The sequence below is a fragment of the Solanum lycopersicum genome, chromosome 9, assembly GCF_036512215.1.
Source record: "Solanum lycopersicum chromosome 9, SLM_r2.1".
NCBI lineage: Eukaryota > Viridiplantae > Streptophyta > Magnoliopsida > Solanales > Solanaceae > Solanum > Solanum lycopersicum.
The window spans coordinates 3,823,018-3,839,968 of NC_090808.1; the positions used below are offsets into that span (position 1 = coordinate 3,823,018).

General features: G+C 29.2%; 2 protein-coding genes across 7 annotated transcripts; one reads left to right on the plus strand and one right to left on the minus strand.

Annotated features, from left to right (window-relative positions):
- The first annotated feature begins 835 nt into the window (after positions 1-835).
- On the plus strand, positions 836-8,733 carry LOC101254722 (alpha carbonic anhydrase 1, chloroplastic). 6 transcript variants are annotated; one of them, XM_019215677.3, is made up of 7 exons: positions 836-1,003; positions 4,275-4,371; positions 5,908-6,128; positions 6,232-6,338; positions 6,491-6,593; positions 7,386-7,565; positions 8,472-8,733. In XM_019215677.3, the coding sequence occupies exons 1-7, from the start codon at positions 986-988 to the stop codon at positions 8,604-8,606; spliced, it is 861 nt and encodes a 286-aa protein (XP_019071222.1). In that variant the 5' UTR covers positions 836-985; the 3' UTR covers positions 8,607-8,733. The 6 variants fall into 6 exon arrangements, with proteins under 6 accessions (XP_019071222.1, XP_025888805.1, XP_025888804.1 ...); XM_026033020.2 differs by lacking the exon at positions 8,472-8,733 and adding an exon at positions 7,700-8,048 and having other exon boundaries at positions 868-1,003; XM_026033019.2 differs by lacking the exon at positions 836-1,003 and adding an exon at positions 2,681-2,934.
- A 2,465-nt stretch (positions 8,734-11,198) lies between these two features.
- On the minus strand, positions 11,199-12,682 carry LOC101254416 (uncharacterized). The gene has a single exon (XM_010327600.4). It carries the CDS (start codon positions 12,400-12,402, stop codon positions 11,536-11,538), a length of 867 nt encoding a protein of 288 aa, XP_010325902.1. The 5' UTR covers positions 12,403-12,682; the 3' UTR covers positions 11,199-11,535.
- Between the last annotated feature and the right edge of the window lie 4,269 nt (positions 12,683-16,951).

A 16,951-nucleotide genomic window follows, 5' to 3' on the forward strand; every position in this document is an offset into this window, starting at 1 on the left:
TGTGAAGGAATTTACATTTAGTGTGTTTGAAACATAGGATGATGAGCTGGTGGACAAGGAATAGTAGAGGATGAGTGAAGTTGGAAACATTATAATATGTTGGCTACATTCCTAGATATTCCCTTAAACTTGGCACGATTTGTAAGTTAGATACTTTAACTTAGCAAGTGACCAGACAGACACCTCTACTTGACAGAAGTGTGTCTAAATGAACACCTCACCGTACCACTACTTATTCATCTCCTGGTGACTAGTGCCTACCTATAATTGAAGGACAATGAAGAGATACTCAAGTATACGAGACCAAAAATTTCATCAAGAACAAGCAAAGAACTTCTTGCAGTGTGTTGTGTCTCTGATTGATACAGACTCCTGATAGGATGTCGCAAAACTTCTTTAGTGCAATATTGCATTATTTTTTGTTAGGAATACCTTTAATGTGTATGAAACATAGGATAATAAACTGGTGAACAAGGAATACTATAGGATGATAAAGTTGGAAAAGATTATGCTATTTTTCACAATCCTTTTAGTTTTGAGCTCTCATTACAAGACAGTTTGGCCTTGGAATAATCAAACTGCACCTTGCTTTGAGATGGGGGCTAAAATAGTACTCCCACTGTCCCAATTTGTGTTTCATACTTCTCTTTTTTAGTTTGTCCTCAAAAGAATGTCATACTTCCTTAATTAGAGACAATTTAACTTTAAACTTCTCATTATACTCTTAAAGTGATTAGTAATAGTCACACAGATGTTTATGGCTTATTTTGGACCACAAGTTTCTAAAGTCCTTTCTTTCTTTCTTTTAATGGTGTAAGCAGTCACACCTAAATTAGGACCCATGGAGCATTCCTAATGTCTTTTTGAAGCTCAAAAGAAAAGAAATCAATAGTAGCCATTTATTGAGGAAGTTGGGTATTAGCATGTTCTGTGGTCCAGTGACAGGCTTCCTCCACTTTCACAATTCATAGACTGTGCTACTTTGATGCATAATGATCTTTTGGTAAGATATGGTTCTTGCACTTTGAGTAGCTATAAGATTAAGAATATGACTTTTAGTGCTTGCATTATATGCTTATTTTGAATCCTTCTGGCCCTACATTTTGCTTTCTGACTGATCAGGCTGATTATGATTTCATTTTTGTCAATAATTTGTTCTTTTCTTGTTTGTTCTAGGATTCTCTTAGTCACTTTGAGTTCCTTGCATTATTCTCTGGATCTATTAGGCATATTTTCTTTATCAATGTAGTAGAATTTTACACTCGTGCACGGTTAGAAAGTGAATGGTTCAATAGAATATTACTGCATGTGTTTGACTTAAATATGCTTTTGTCTACTTCCTTTCCTTTAAGAGTAGACTGAACAATGCAGAAATTCACTTCAACATGCATCGGCTCAGTAGTAAATTTGGTAAAATCTAGTCTGTTCAACTTTTTTTCTTTATATAATTTGGTCTCTTAATCCTTCGGGGTGGCCCAGTGGTTTGGGCTTGAGACTTCCATGTTGGAGGTCTCAAGTTTAAAACCCCTCGCCAGCGAAAGCAAATGCCTTCTGGGTCAAGCTCATCGAACTGGGCTTGCTTAGTGCGGGTTACCTCTCCTATGTGGTTTGCGGGGCTATTGCATAGGAGCGGGGGTTTTACTCTGTGCGCACCCAACGGATAGCGGCCGCGGGTTCCCTTGTCATAAAAAAGAATTAGAAAAATTTGGTGTTTTATGTATTGAACCACATACTTTCTATAGGAAACTCAAGATTCTATAAAATTAAGGTGGCTCTGCCCATGCTAGCTAGGTAAATTATCTACCACTCGAATTAATATATGATCCATATTCATCTTAGGATTATTTGCCCCCTAGTTGAAAAATAAATAAGGTCTGACAGACCCAAAAGTTATTTTTTTTATTTAAAACTTTGGTTCCTCGTGACTAATTGTATATATATACATAATAAACTTGTAGTCACTAGTTGGTGCATTGTTTGTAATTGTCACAAGAAACAAGATTCAAGCTGGAAAATCTTGGCCTCTTCTCATCCAATTGCCAAATATGGTTGAGACTTTCTAAAAGTTTAATAAAGTGATGTAAGTGGCATTGCTGGAAACTAAAGTTTAGATCTAGCACCAGGGAGGTTGTACATACTTCTAAAAGAAATAAATTTGCATACTCTCTCTTTGTCCTGTTTTATTTGACATCATTGACTATATAAACAAAAAAAAAAACAATAACAGCGTCAACGTTCTTGGTGAAATCCAGCAAAATAGAGTATGAAGAGGATAGAGTATACGTAAACTTTACCCTTACCTCGTGGAGGTAATCCTCGGCTTAGACTAAAAATGTTGAGTGAAATTTGTGTTGTGTTACTAGTTGTTATAGAAGTAAACGTGAAAACATCAGTTGCAAAGTTAGAAAATAAGTTGATAATATCATTTTCAGTGACATGGTAAGTATATTTCTTTATCCTTAGTTAGAAATCTCGAAATTAAGTCCTGTGTGAATAGGATCAGAATACCTGATTTTTCGATGAAAATTTGATCGAAGAAAAATAGATGACAAAGAAGTTGTGTGTCTATGACTTGTCAAATCCAATCCCTTTAGGTCTTCTCTATACCACGACTTTTATATGTTGAATGTTATACCTTTTTTGAGATATTAGTGACCTCTAAATTAACAGTGGCTTCTCCAACAAAGATATAATTTGTGGTTGTCACCATCCACTTAAGTGGAAAAAAAGAATTTCTTTTTTTTGGAAAAAACTCACTAACCCCTAATTAGTTTCTAGTTTCTTCTTCTTTCTTTTCCTATGGCCAATTTACATTTTGGCCTTTCAGTTCTAAAATAATCTTCAAGAATCAACTCATAAATATACATGTAATCATACTTTTTTTCGAGGGTCATTTGATTGGGTACAAGTTATTACGAGATTATTGTAGATCAGGTATTTATTCTTTTTCTTCAAATTGAAGATCCTATTGTAGTACCTTTTGATCAAGTAAATCAAGCTTACAAAAAATAATTGTATTGATGTATCGTATTCTCTCAATAGAATCATCACAAGAAAATAATATTAAGAAAATTTTGTTACGACTAATTTATCTATACGTTCCATAAAAATGGAATCGATATCCTAAAATACAATAAAATAAATTACATGTTACAACTTGTTAAAACATACTTACAAAATTTACTGGCTCGATGTCACGGGTCACGTAATAACACATTTTCAGAAAAACAATATTAGTACTCTAAAAAAATAACTATATTTATATTCCTTCTAACAATATATCATAGTAATAGTAATAAAAAATGCACCTCTCAAAAATTTCCTAATATTCCTTGAAAATTGTGATGCCTACATTGGTTTGATGACCCTCATATTAAGGTTATCTGTTTTGAACATCGATTAATTTAAATTTATAACTATTTTTACTAAAAATAATTATAGTTTTAGAATTTACATATAGGAATTTTGATTAAGAATAAAGAAATCACTCTTGCTAAAATTCTTAAATGAGATTCTACTCTTAGTAAATAACTTTCATCGCAAGAACTAAATATTACAACCAAAAAAATAAAATAAAGAGTTAAGATCTTGCTTAGTTTTTAAGCATCTCATATGAACCATATTATAAAAATAAAAAGTTCAAAACTATATAGTACAACAAAGTTAAATAAATTGTTCTTTCAGAAGAAGGAAAAAAAATTGTTTGTAAAACAAACTTTTCTATTAAAAGCGATTTTATTTTTAAGTTCAGATCTAAAATCTCTGATTAAAAATAAAAAGGTTTATCTTTTTTGATGGTCACAATTAGTAACTAAGACGATAAGAATTCATGTCCATGTAAAATTAAAGTAAAAAAAAAAAAGTCATTGATCGAAATTTTCACGCGTGACATAAAATTGAGAATGCATAATTATATGAGTTTAATTTATATACACCGTCAATATTTTTAAAAAATATATATATATATTTTTACTTGTTAAATTAGAAAAGAACTATATCCTCAAACAAAAAAAAGCAAAAGCAAATAATGGACAACTGCTGATATTATATAGTAAAAAGGTTTGTCCAAAAAGCTTATAAATAAAGGACAAAAATTGAGTTAATGTTCCAACAAAAAATAAAATAAAAAATTCTCATACATTGAGTTGTTTTTGCTTCAGATATCCTCTGTAAGTCATCAATAATACAAATTGTTTTTCAAATTTTTTGTTTCATTTAAATATTTGATTTTTGGTTTTTGCAAGAAAATTGATACATTGGATTTTATTTTTTAGTTTTTTGGAATAGCAATGGCTGATGTTGGTGGGATTTCAGTTTGGGTGATCAATATATGTGTAGTTCTTCTGCTCAATCTATTTTCTACTGCATCTGGTAAGTCCACATATCTTTCTTTCGTATTACGGCTTTATCTGAACTCAATATTTTTTTACGTTGTAAAGCTAGTATGTCCAACAATATCGAAATATTCTACGGATATGAGTTATAGTGGGATGGTTGAGAACTGTAATCTTTTATCCTTCCTGAAAGGTCTTGGGCTCAAGTTTTTTAATGTGTGAGAATTCAGATTAGTTTTTGAATGGGCCCTACAATGTGTGAATTCAGATTAGTCGAACTCTAATATAGATATTGAATATCGAATGACAAAACAATGTGTTTTACCTTATTTTGAATATGGAAATCAATTAAGTGGCTTTGGGACCATGTATAGCAAATGTGATAGATGAAATTCCTTCACCCTTTGGACCGATGTGCAGTTTAGTTTACGGATTCAACAAAGCGCATAAAGTTTGGTTAAACTTTGTATTTGTCTTGAAAAAACCTAACATGTTTTAGAACCCTATAACTTAGTATGGTTAAAATATTAAACCCTGAATTTCCGATTGCCCATTCTTAAATAGATGTCTCGAATGAATTTGAATCATGTAAATTGAAAACCTATGATAAGAAGTACCTCCTCCCTTAATTGTTCCTACGTAATACAAATCAAAATTAATCTAGCTAATAGATTTAAAATATTAAATAATTAATAACTTTTTTTAAAAAAAGTATACGCAATAAAACCATCCTAGTTTGAAGCTTTGCTTTAATTGTTGAAAAATCTTTGACGTATTTGTAATGAGAATATGCTTTTAAAAGAACAAAACATCATGGTCATGATTTTTAATTAGTTGTCTAAAGTTCTTACTGTTTGTGTAGCTTTTTTGATTTTTTTATATACTATGATTTTAAAAAGTGTACATAAAATCTTTGGAAATTGTTTCTTTTATTTAATTTAACTTATATGTATTATTATGTCATCTTTAATTTACTTGTTATAACCGATAATTTATATTATTTTAAAAAAAAATTGTAGCTGTAGATATCATCTGACTAAATAGATGTCTGAAAAAGTCCACTAGTGAAATTTTTTGTATTATATCTATCTAAATATACAAATATTTCTACCATAAATACCGTTTCACTCTATAGTTTGAAAAAATTAAGTACATATTATCTCACTAATAATGACTTTGCATCATATATCAAGTTGGATACATGTATTAAAGATACTAGGTATATACTGAAACACAGATAAATAGGAGAAAAAGCGAGCGACAGAATCATTGTATCCTAGATATATATATCTTTGATACTATACATTCTAAAATGAAGATCCACAGAGAGCAAGAAGCGAGCGAGAGGGTTTAGAGAAGAGAGAGCGGGAGAGTTATTGTATCCTAGATACGTAAGAATCACGTTTGGATACAAGGAACAAACTACACTTAATTTGAAATACATGTATGTGGCAAAGTAAATATGGTATAGAACATAATTTTGAAAAACTAAATTGAAGGCGCGATATTATTAAGCCCTAAACTAGTGTGATTTGTATTATTTTCTCTAACTTAAAAACTCTTTTTGGGTTAGGTGATGCTTTGGGAGTCAAATTTGGTTACACAGGCCCAGTAGGCCCAAATGGTTGGGGAAGGTTAAGCCCAACATATTCAGCCTGCTCAAATGGCAAATCACAGTCCCCAATTAACATAATTAGCCATAATTGTGTTGTTAACAAGAATTTAAAGCCCTTAATTATGCAATATAATCATTCTGAAGTTGCTACTTTGGTTGATAATGGCTTTAATGTTGGGGTTAGTTTTCTTAATCTTTTTTATCCTCCAAATTACTTACATATTTTTTCCATTTATTATTAAATTTTCATGAGATTAATTTAATAATTACCAATATTTGCAGATAAAATATGGTGATAATGCAGGAAGTTTAATTGTGGATGGTAAAACTTACAATTTTAAGCAAATGCATTGGCATTCCCCTTCTGAACATACAATTGATGGCAAACAGTATGATTATTCTTTACTTTTCTTTCATTTGTATATAATTTAATAAAATAAATATATTTTACTTTATCAATTATAATGAATTTAATGTGTTTTACTAATGAAAGAAAAATTATATTATATTTTAATAAATATTTTGTTATTTTATTTTTCAGATATGCAGCAGAGCTTCATCTAGTTCATTTTGCTCAAGATAATACTATAGCAGTTTTATCAATTCTCTTCCATTTGGGCCATCCTGATCCTCTAATGACCAAGGTATTTTCACTTTATTTTTAAAGCTCAAACTCGATACTTCTTATACGGATAGAAATAAGTTTGCCTGGCCCGATCACAACTTTGGTGGTACTTGAAATTTTATTAATTATTAGTCATTGATTCTCCTTAGAGGTTACAATTGCCGCGAGCAAATATATTAATAACGAGGAAGACTTTTTTGTTATGCTACTAATACTAGCTCTGTGTTCAAATTCTCTTTCTTGGTTTGAAGTCCAGTCGTTTAATTGAAATATGATCAATTGACCTGAACCCTACTTCTTTTTCACTGCTCCTGAAGCTGCTAACCTATCCCCTTCAATTGAACGAAAAAATTCTTTCATCGTGCTCTACTTCATAAGGGGGATGAGAAGGGTGGTCAATCCTCTCTCATATGTGTGTGTGAATATATAAATAATAGACTTCGAACTTAATTAGTAAATTAAATGTGTTTTGTATATATAATCATGATTTGAATTTATAAAATTTAAATTTTAGATTCATCTGTCAGTGTCATAGGTTGAGGCATAGGAGGGTTCATATAATCTCCATGCCCAAAAATTATACGAAATCTCCTCGACACAATTAAGAGTTCTTATATGTTCACTTCTTTATATTTTTGGTATACAATCGACAAATCAAATTTTAATTAAAAAACTTCATATTTTAAATTTCTTTTAATTAAAATTCTAACTCTGCTACGATACTCTATGATGTTAATAACAATGTGGGACATATCTATGATGTTAATATCAATCTCTAATTATTATTTTATTGGTTTTTAATGTTGATCAGCTTCAAAACAAACTGAATGAGCTAGCAAGGGATGTAGCAACACATAAAGAAACACAAGTGCAGCTTGGAGTAATTGATACACATGAAATAAGGAAACATTCTCACAAATATTACTCATACACTGGTTCTTTAACAACTCCACCATGCACTGAAATTGTCTCTTGGTACATTCTTGGCAAGGTATGCAAATCTTTCTCCTTTATTTTCTTCTTGTATTTTGAGTTTAATTTGTTGGTTTATAGGAATGTTACACGCACGTATCTCGATTAATTCTACGTGTACCTAATAATGTCTCTAATCGGCACGTGCACCAGGTAACTCTACTATTTTGCCTAGCTAAGAAATTTGAACATGAGACTTCATAGTTCTCAACTCACTTCAATAATCACTAAACAACACGTCAACACCATTAAGGATGGCAATGGGGTGGAGCGGATGCGGGATGGGTCGGGTTTAAGGCTGTGCAAGACGGGTTGGAATGGGTTTTTTCAAATTAAGGATGGGGGAGGGGTTGGATTGCGGTATATGTGATTTCATGTGGGTTTAAACTTAATTTCAATCTTTGACATGTTACAAGAGTGATATAACATTATTTATTAAGATAATTTCTTTAAAGCTACTAAATATTCATGATAGTAAATGAAAATGGTTCAATAAAAATAATTCAATCTTTTTCACATGCTTCCCAATTGACCTCTAAAAAATAAAAATTTAAGTCATTATCCTAATACAACTTAATGAAAAAATGATTTTTTTTTTTTATAAAACTTAACTAGAAAAAAAATACTAAAAAAATTATGCGGAGCGGGTCTATGTAGGAAGGGGTGGGAAAGGTTGAAATTGAAAAAAAAAATGTTATGCGAGACAGGGCGAATAAAAATTTTGTGAATTAAGTTCAACCTACCTCATCCCACACTGCTTCATTTCCATCCCTAAACACCATTAGGTGCTAATGTCATAACTAGTACTCCCTCCGTTTCAATTTACGCATGTCGTTGTCTGATTGGGCACGGAAGTATTATGAAATTTCATAGATAATTGAATAATGAATAATTATTTTTTTTAAAAAAATTGTGAATATTATAGGTGAGATCAATATCAAGAGAACAAGTAGAAGAATTGAGAGCTCCATTGGATCCAACATGCAAGAGAAATGCAAGACCAACTCAACCCTTAAATGGAAGACAAATCCAAATGTATGAAGCCCAACCCACCCCTTAATTATCAAATGGAAGACAAATAAATATGTTATATGTGTACAAAAATTCCCCTAATAAAAGACTCCTACGAAAGAAAGAAAAAAAATATTATTCCGATGACGTGGGTGACACATCTTAAATCTTGAAAATTTATCTTCGATCTTAAAAATTAGAACAGATGAATATTATCACATCTCGTTAAGAATAACGTATTTATTTGGGAAAATATACAAGTATTCTCTAATTTATGTTCGAAATTTTAGACACATTTATACTATACTAAGGTTCTATTACCTTTTCTGAACTTTTTCTATAAATAATTTTCTACCTCTTTTCGATCTACGTGATACTAGCTTGAAAAAAAATACCAACACGCGCTGGGTCTACAAGATAGTGTTACGTAGGCCGAAAAATGGTAGAAAATTATTTATAAAATAAATTAAAAAGGGTTATAGGACCTTAATATATTATAAATGTGTCTCTGAGATTTCGAACATACTCGTGTATTTTCCCTATTTATTTTATCACTAATATTCTTTCCATAAGTCTGAAAATTTGACTAGTTGATTCTCCATCTTAAACATAAAGCAATTAATTTGTTTTCAACTATATCAAGCTTTTCACTTTTCACACTAATTAATCAACCCATTAAAATGTCAAAAGCATGTAGGAATAAATTATTGTCTTCTACTTACTTTTTTTTTTTTTAAGGAAATGAGATTTTTTTAATTACTTATAATAATAAAAATAGATGAAATAACTTTTAAAAATTTTCTATTATATATTAAATTTATTTTATTTTATTTTATTTTATAAAAGACTAGAAAATCATTTCGTTTTATTTTCTAAGAATAAATAGACCATCGTGGAAGCAAACTTCATGTGCTAAGTCCACAATTCTGCCTCGACAGTCTGTATGATTCCTCCCAATTCGCTGTAAACACATTGTTTTAGACTTTTAGTTTTTTCTAATTAAACTTTTTGATATTTGATATTCAGTAATTCAATATATATTCGGGAGAAAAATTTTAAAATTGTAATATTTAAGTTTAAATTTGGCATGAAATATTAGTATCATTTGATATTTAGTAATTTCAGAATGTCAAACTATTTCCTTAATGAAGATCATATATCAACAGGTCCATTACGCAGTAGTATAGGTCCAAAGAGAAAGTTAGAGACTAAACACTAAAAACAAACAACTCAGAGATATATGTTTTTTAGCTGTGTCTAATTGTTTTTCTTGATTTCTTCTTATTTGTTAATTTTTTATTATATTGTACCCCACATGGAAAAATAGAAATAGTTTGACGCAATAGTATGAACTTTGTAATAAAATAGGTTACAACTTCAATATGGTGTTACAGACTTTCACGTCGAATCGAAATTAGATTTACCAATTATCAAATTACCAAATCAAAATTTTAAAATTTTTGATATTTACTTTAACTACCAATTGTTGAATTATCGAACCCAAGATTCAGAAATTCCAAACCAAATACCGAACTTCCACCCTATTGAAGTCCATAATTACAACAATAACGTACTCAATATAACTCCATAACTATTATCTGAAAAAAATAAAATATTGTACACGTACATCTCCCATCGTCTATTTCGTAGAAACATAAAAATTATTTTTAATAAATCTTTCTTAACAACAACAAATTTATAATAACAAAATAAATACAACAACAAAATAAGGTGACAATCACACCCACAAATAAACAAACACAAGTGATAAAGCAAAAAAAAAAGAAAAAATTAACAAGAAACTAAATAAAACATCATGATTATATAAAGTAAAAGTGTAATATTTTCCACCAAAGAAATCCAATATTAATAGTGGAGTCCTTGTTGTATCAACCATAATATCTTATCTTTGTTTGTATTCACATTTAATAAAGGGATAATGCCCAAGTACCCCTTCAATATATGCTCGAAATCTCAGAGACACACTTATACTATACTAAGGTCCTATTACCCCTCAATTTATTTTATAAATAATTTTTTACCCCTTTTTAGCTTACGTGGCACTATCTTGTGGGCCCAACGATGATTGACTTTTTTTTATGAACTAGTGCCACGTAGGCTAAAAAGGGGTAAAAAATTACATATAAAATAAGTTCAGGGGTAATAGGACCTTAGTATAGTATAAGTATGTCTCTGAGATTTCGGGCATAGGTTGAGGGGTACTTTAATAAATAAAATCCCTCGGGTAAGACACATTTTACTCTAATGAACTTTTTAATACAAAACAAAATCTAACTCTAACGCGCAAATCTACTAATTTCACTATATATATATGTATCCTGTCTCAATTTATATGACTTATTTTTCTTTATTCGGTTAAAAAAAATAATATATCTCTAATAATAATTTAACTATAAAATGTCTATTTTACTCTGAAATAATATATGACCACGTAAATTTTTATCATTTATTTTGAATCACAAATTTTAAAAATATTTCTTTCTTTCTTAAACTCTGTACTGCCGAATCAGTAAATCTATGTAAATCTATTAATTCAATTTATATTACATTTTATATACCTGAAATCTCGTGATTCTCCAAAAAAAATACAAGACACTAGATAATAAAAGACAAAAAAACATTATTTCCAAATAATTTTCATTATAATATTCTAAACTACTAATAGAAAATAGTAAAAATTTACAAACCTTCACTCCAAAAACCAAAATATATTTACAATATATATATATATATATAAAAACCTATTCGTTATCATTATATTATTGAAAAGTTAAAAAAAAAACATTTTTATAAAAGAAAAATAAACTCCAAAAGAAGTACGTATCATTTTTTTTTTACCTCGAAATTTTAACCGAATATGTGAACAAAGGCCGTTAAATTTTCCTGCCAAAATTCCAACTACCATCAAGACTTTTTGTGCTTTGCTTTTTGTTTTTTCCACTTTCATTGGGACCCACTTAAACAACTGCGTTGATTTCATCGCCTCCCCATGATTCCGATCGCCGGCCGGAGGAGAACCGTTTCATTCCTCCTAACCCAACCGGTTCAACGCTAACCGGAGCTCCTCCGCGAGTTTTCCCTACGGTCACACTTTTGCTCTTTCTCAGCGGATTTATCGGCTCCGTCGTCGACTTTGAACCTAGCGTTTTATCAGTACTGGACCTTGACGGTTTTTTGTTACTCCGATTAGATCGGAATATTGATAGTAATCGTGAACAGAATCCGGATTTGCGTTTCTCTCCATTGTTGCTTCGTGATCTCTCGAGTGAATTTTTTTCACATTTTTTTGATTTCTCCGATGATCGTCGGCTTCGTGATCTACGTTTCGATCTTACTCTTCCCATACAAGATACCTTCGGTGACGACGGTTCCGTAACCGAAGCCGATTTCAACGTAGATTCAGACCTTTTCGCCGGGAAAAGCCTAATGTTCGCCGGTTTACAAGTTCGCCGTTTCGAATCGATGAAACTAGTCTTCTGAGTCTTCGGAAATCCGATAATCGAAGCCTTACTTTTCAAAGTCGACGAAAATCTCTGCGAACTCGAATTCGAACCTGGATTATGACCGATACCTTTCGTAGACTGTTTCCGGTCCAAAAAGGCATTCCGATCAAACCAATCGAACTCAGCATCTTTCGAAAGCCAGAACGATTCCGGGGGGAAATCAGGCGGATGCTCCGATTGCTTCTCCTCATCATCCAAATCGTCTTTCACACGTTTTTCGCCGTCGCCGTCACTGTCAGCCAAAGTCTCACATGCAACTTTCCGGTCACTCCCGCCGCCGGCACATGCCGAAACTAGAGTTTCCAAATCAACTTGAGGCATTCTAGAGAGAGAAAGAAGAAGAAAATCTTAGAGAGAGAAAAAATATAAATGTGAAAGGTAGAAATCCTTAGGCAACTTGAGTATACGAAAGTAGATATTTATAAATAAATTTTAAAAAATTGAATTTGATTTATTTTTATATCTTACAAGTTATAATAGATTCCATCATCCCAAAATAATTATGATTTTTCCTCTAAATATACTACAAATATTATAATTATAATTCTTCCCATATAAAGAAAATATATATAAAAGGAGCAATCGATTTCAACCTAATAGAATTGAGTTATAATTATTATTGTCATCGCGATTTTTCTAATTTTAATGACAAAAACAATTAAAATATTGATCAAATTTTAAATTATTAAAATTTTGAAAAATAATGAAAATATTATTCATTCAAATATACGTAGATTTTATATATTTTTATTCTTATGAATTTGAGGAATTCTATTACATAGATTCTCGACTCAAAGAAAACGTGAAATGATGAATAATATATATATATATATATATATATATATATATATATATATATATATATATATATATATATATATATATATATATATATAAAGTACTGATCTTAATGACAAAAAACATATTTAAAGTACTGATCAAACTTCACATTATTAAAAAAATTTTAAAAAAAGATATACATAAATTTTATTTTTATTCTTATGAAGTTAAGAAATTATATTTGATAGATTCTCGATTCAACGAAAACGTGAATAAATGATGAATAATATACTAGTAATAAACCATGGACTAATGGGATTCTTTTTCTAGAAGGTGAAATTCATTTTTGCTAAAATGAAAGTGAACCAAAGGGAAACTTCCAAAACTTCTTTTTTGTTACTTTATGAGATAAGTCAAATGATTTGATGAACATTTTTTTTTTACATTGTTTACTATCAATCTGTGGGACACTTTGGAATATTTTTTATTTGTGATGAATTTTAAGATTGTATTTTTTATTTTTGGCAAAAAAAAAGTGAAGTTAGTTATAAGAGGGATAATCATTTTTATAAATTTAGTGTATTACAATATTTTCAAATGATTTAATAGATTTTAATTAGTTCAAATGTCATTAAATATGTTAAGATTTTTGAAGTATCAATTTTATTTTTTTTGTGTTTGTCTTTACTACTTTTTGAGTAACTAATGAAAGTTGTTATTATTAATATTAGGCATTAATATTACAATTGATGTTTGTACCTAAATTTTGTTAACTCTTTATTATTACTATTATGCTTTAATACTATGATTGACTTTTATGTCTAAGTTTTCTAAACTCAAACTTTATATTTTATGATTTTCTAAATAAGTATCTTTAATTGATCATAACATGTATATATATATATATTTGATTAATATAATTGTAAAACGTCTGAATCGTTTGAATAGTTCGACTTCAAAATTTTATAAATATTTTTAAAAATTCAAACAAGATTCAAATATAAGATACTATATTTGGAATTATTCCTTTCTTTGCATAGGAACGGGGTTAAATTCCACGCTTAAATTTTATCTTTAAAACTTTGACTAAAGGAGAAAATGCAAATGTTTATTTTCACACTTGAAAGATGTTTATAAGAGTTGACTTAGATTGTTCTATCGCAAATTGTAAACTATATGAAGAGCCACAAATCTCAAAATTGTATAAGTAGGTACACAAAGCTTTAACTATGAGGGAAAATATCAAAAATATTTCTAAATTTGACGCAAATTATTAGTTTCATGTTCGAATTATTGACAGTATTAAAACACTTCTCTAATTGTCTAACTAAACTTAGATACACTCTGATACACTCTCGATATGCAACATGACATAACAAGTGAACTCAAAATCTTATAGGAGTTTTTCATAAAAAACGAAAAAAGTCTCGAAAACGCCCATAAATTCCTTTGTTGAATAGCAACAACAAAGGAGTTGAATTTGATGTATTAATCACAACAATAGTGACGATTCACTATTTTCTCCCACGTGAATTTTGATGTATATTCACAACAAATAAGAAAACACATTAAGTTAGAAATATTCCAAAAATTCTTCTAGACTAATTGAAAATTCGTGGAATTAAGTTTTTTTTTTTTATAACTTTAGTGTATTAAAAATATTTGTAAATGATTTAATAGATATTTAGTTCAAATGTCATCAAATTGTTAAGTTATACGTATCAAATTGTTTTTTTGTGTTTGTCGTTACCAACTTTTTCAGTAACTAATAAAAAAATATTATTATTATTAGGTTTTAAATTCTATAATTGACATTTGTATCTAAGTTTTGTAAACCCAAATCTCTAACGGTTTTCCAAATTAAGAACCTCTCTAATAATAATAATAATAATATATTATTATTATTATTATTATTATTATTATTATTTTTAATTGTTGATCATATTTATGTAGTTGTGTGATTTATGTGTCTTTAAGACGTTTGAATAATAAATTTGACGAATGTGAATTTAAATACGTAATTATTATTAGGTATTCAATCATGTTATTCAAGTTTAACCCCTCTCTCTTTTCGTTTATTATTTAAACATTTGAATCAAATAAATCATATACTTGTACCAGCAATCATAATATAATAATTTAAAACAAAAGCCAGCAACCAATAATTTAATTATTAGCAATTGATTAGATTAATTAAATACAATAATAAGATATGTGTGAGTTATGTTAGGTACCAAATTTGGCGTGTTAGAAGTAGGGGCACGGCATAAAATATCAAAAATCGAATTGAAATTTCTGATAATTTGGTATTTTTTTAATTGAGCATTTAATATGGTATTTTAGAGTAGAATTTAGGATTATGGTATTCGAGCTTGGGTTCGATATGAGGCATAAGTACCATATGATATTTGGTATTTCTCCAATGCTGAAATATTTACTTAATGATGATCATGTATTAACATGTGTCTGTAACTCATTAGTACAAGTTGAAAGAAGAAAGTTAGAGAATGGGGATAAACAATTCGAATACATGTCTTTTAGTTATATCAATTTGCTTATCTTGATCGCTTCTTATTTAGTGATCTTCTATTATATCGTCCATCCACACAAAATATAGAAATCATTAAAAAAAAATAGTATTAACTTTGCAATACAACCAGCTACAACTTCAATACGGTATTACTGAATACCATATCGAATCGAAATTAATTTATCGAATTACAAAATCAAAATTTAAAATTTTGATATTTGATATTTATTTTTAATTATCAATTACCTAATTGCCAAATTCAAAATTAAATAATCACAAAATGAATACCGAATATCTAACCCTAGAAATACTTTTTAGTGGAATTAGGTTTAAGTAGATGTTAATTATTTTAAAAATTCTCTAGCCTATAGCCAAGTGTGACCAAAACCCAATAATTGAGGGAAAAAAGTCTTATAGATTCTAAAGAATTTGTGAGGTGGTTATTATATATAGGGATAATAATTAATAATTGCATTTAAGTTAAATAAGATGGCGGTAGACTCACTCATCAAATATATATGCTTTCCGCTCAAAACAATCGATCGCTGTCTAACTGAACTAGTGAAAATTTTATATAGAAACATACGAAAGAATCACATTTTTCGAACATGAAGTAATGTTGTCTTTCGATTCTATATTCTTTAAAGAACGAAGGGGTTGGGTTGGAAAGAAGATAGAGCTAATACGTCTTGTACAACACATGTACGACATAATCAGGTCCGTGACACAATAAATTTTTCTCTATTTATAGATAAAAAAGACCCCAAAATAAATATAGAATATTTTGAAGAATTTATTTTCCTCAAAATTAGCTTAAACTGATAGGAAAAAAGGAACACCAACCAGATTGATTTGGTAAGCCATTTGTCAACCAATAAGTAATTAGGTAGCTAGACTACTTTAAATAATGAATTGGTCAATAATCATACAATATTAAAATAATATTGATTTTTAATCAATTACTAAGTCTAAGATATTCAAATATTTTGGCCCCATATTACCTTAAAGGTTTTAAATTTAGGAATTAAGTTTGATGTATTCTTAATTAAGAATGAAAGAAGTCTATATATGTTGGGTACAACAAAATTTGCTTTCACTACAAAAATGATAGTAACAATTAGGCATTGCCAATAATAATAATCAATTGTCAAGCTTTAATTGACCTTAATTAGAAAGAGTGGTTATTTTTAATCTTCAAAAAGACTAATTAATCAAAACTAAACCACTATTAATAAGTCAACCTCACTAGATAGTAGTATTAGTTTTACCAAACTAGCTAATTAGGTCAATTAAAATGATGGGGAATATAGTAACAACGAGAAGTTACGAACACACAAGAAAAAACATCAAATAATTTCTTTTCAAATTTTGAAATCTTGACAAATAATAAAGTTCCTAAGTATTTGTATTGATAGCAGATACTAGTGAAACTAATCGAGATGGAACAAGTTGATAAAACATTATGATTTTAAAAAAGGTTTTGTATTGTGTAAGTATTTGGTCTTCATAATCGAAGGTGGGTAATAAAGTTATTTAGAATTTGTATTAATAGCAGATACT

Excerpts from the sequence above, each read along its gene's own strand:
- LOC101254416 (XM_010327600.4), bottom strand. The coding sequence starts at position 12,402 with ATGCCTCAAGTTGATTTGGAAACTCTAGTTTCGGCATGTGCCGGCGGC.
- LOC101254722 (XM_019215677.3), top strand. Across the intron at positions 4,372-5,907 it reads TCTATTTTCTACTGCATCTG|GTGATGCTTTGGGAGTCAAA; the intron begins GTAAGTCCACAT and ends TTTTTGGGTTAG. Across the intron at positions 6,594-7,385 it reads CTGATCCTCTAATGACCAAG|CTTCAAAACAAACTGAATGA; the intron begins GTATTTTCACTT and ends AATGTTGATCAG.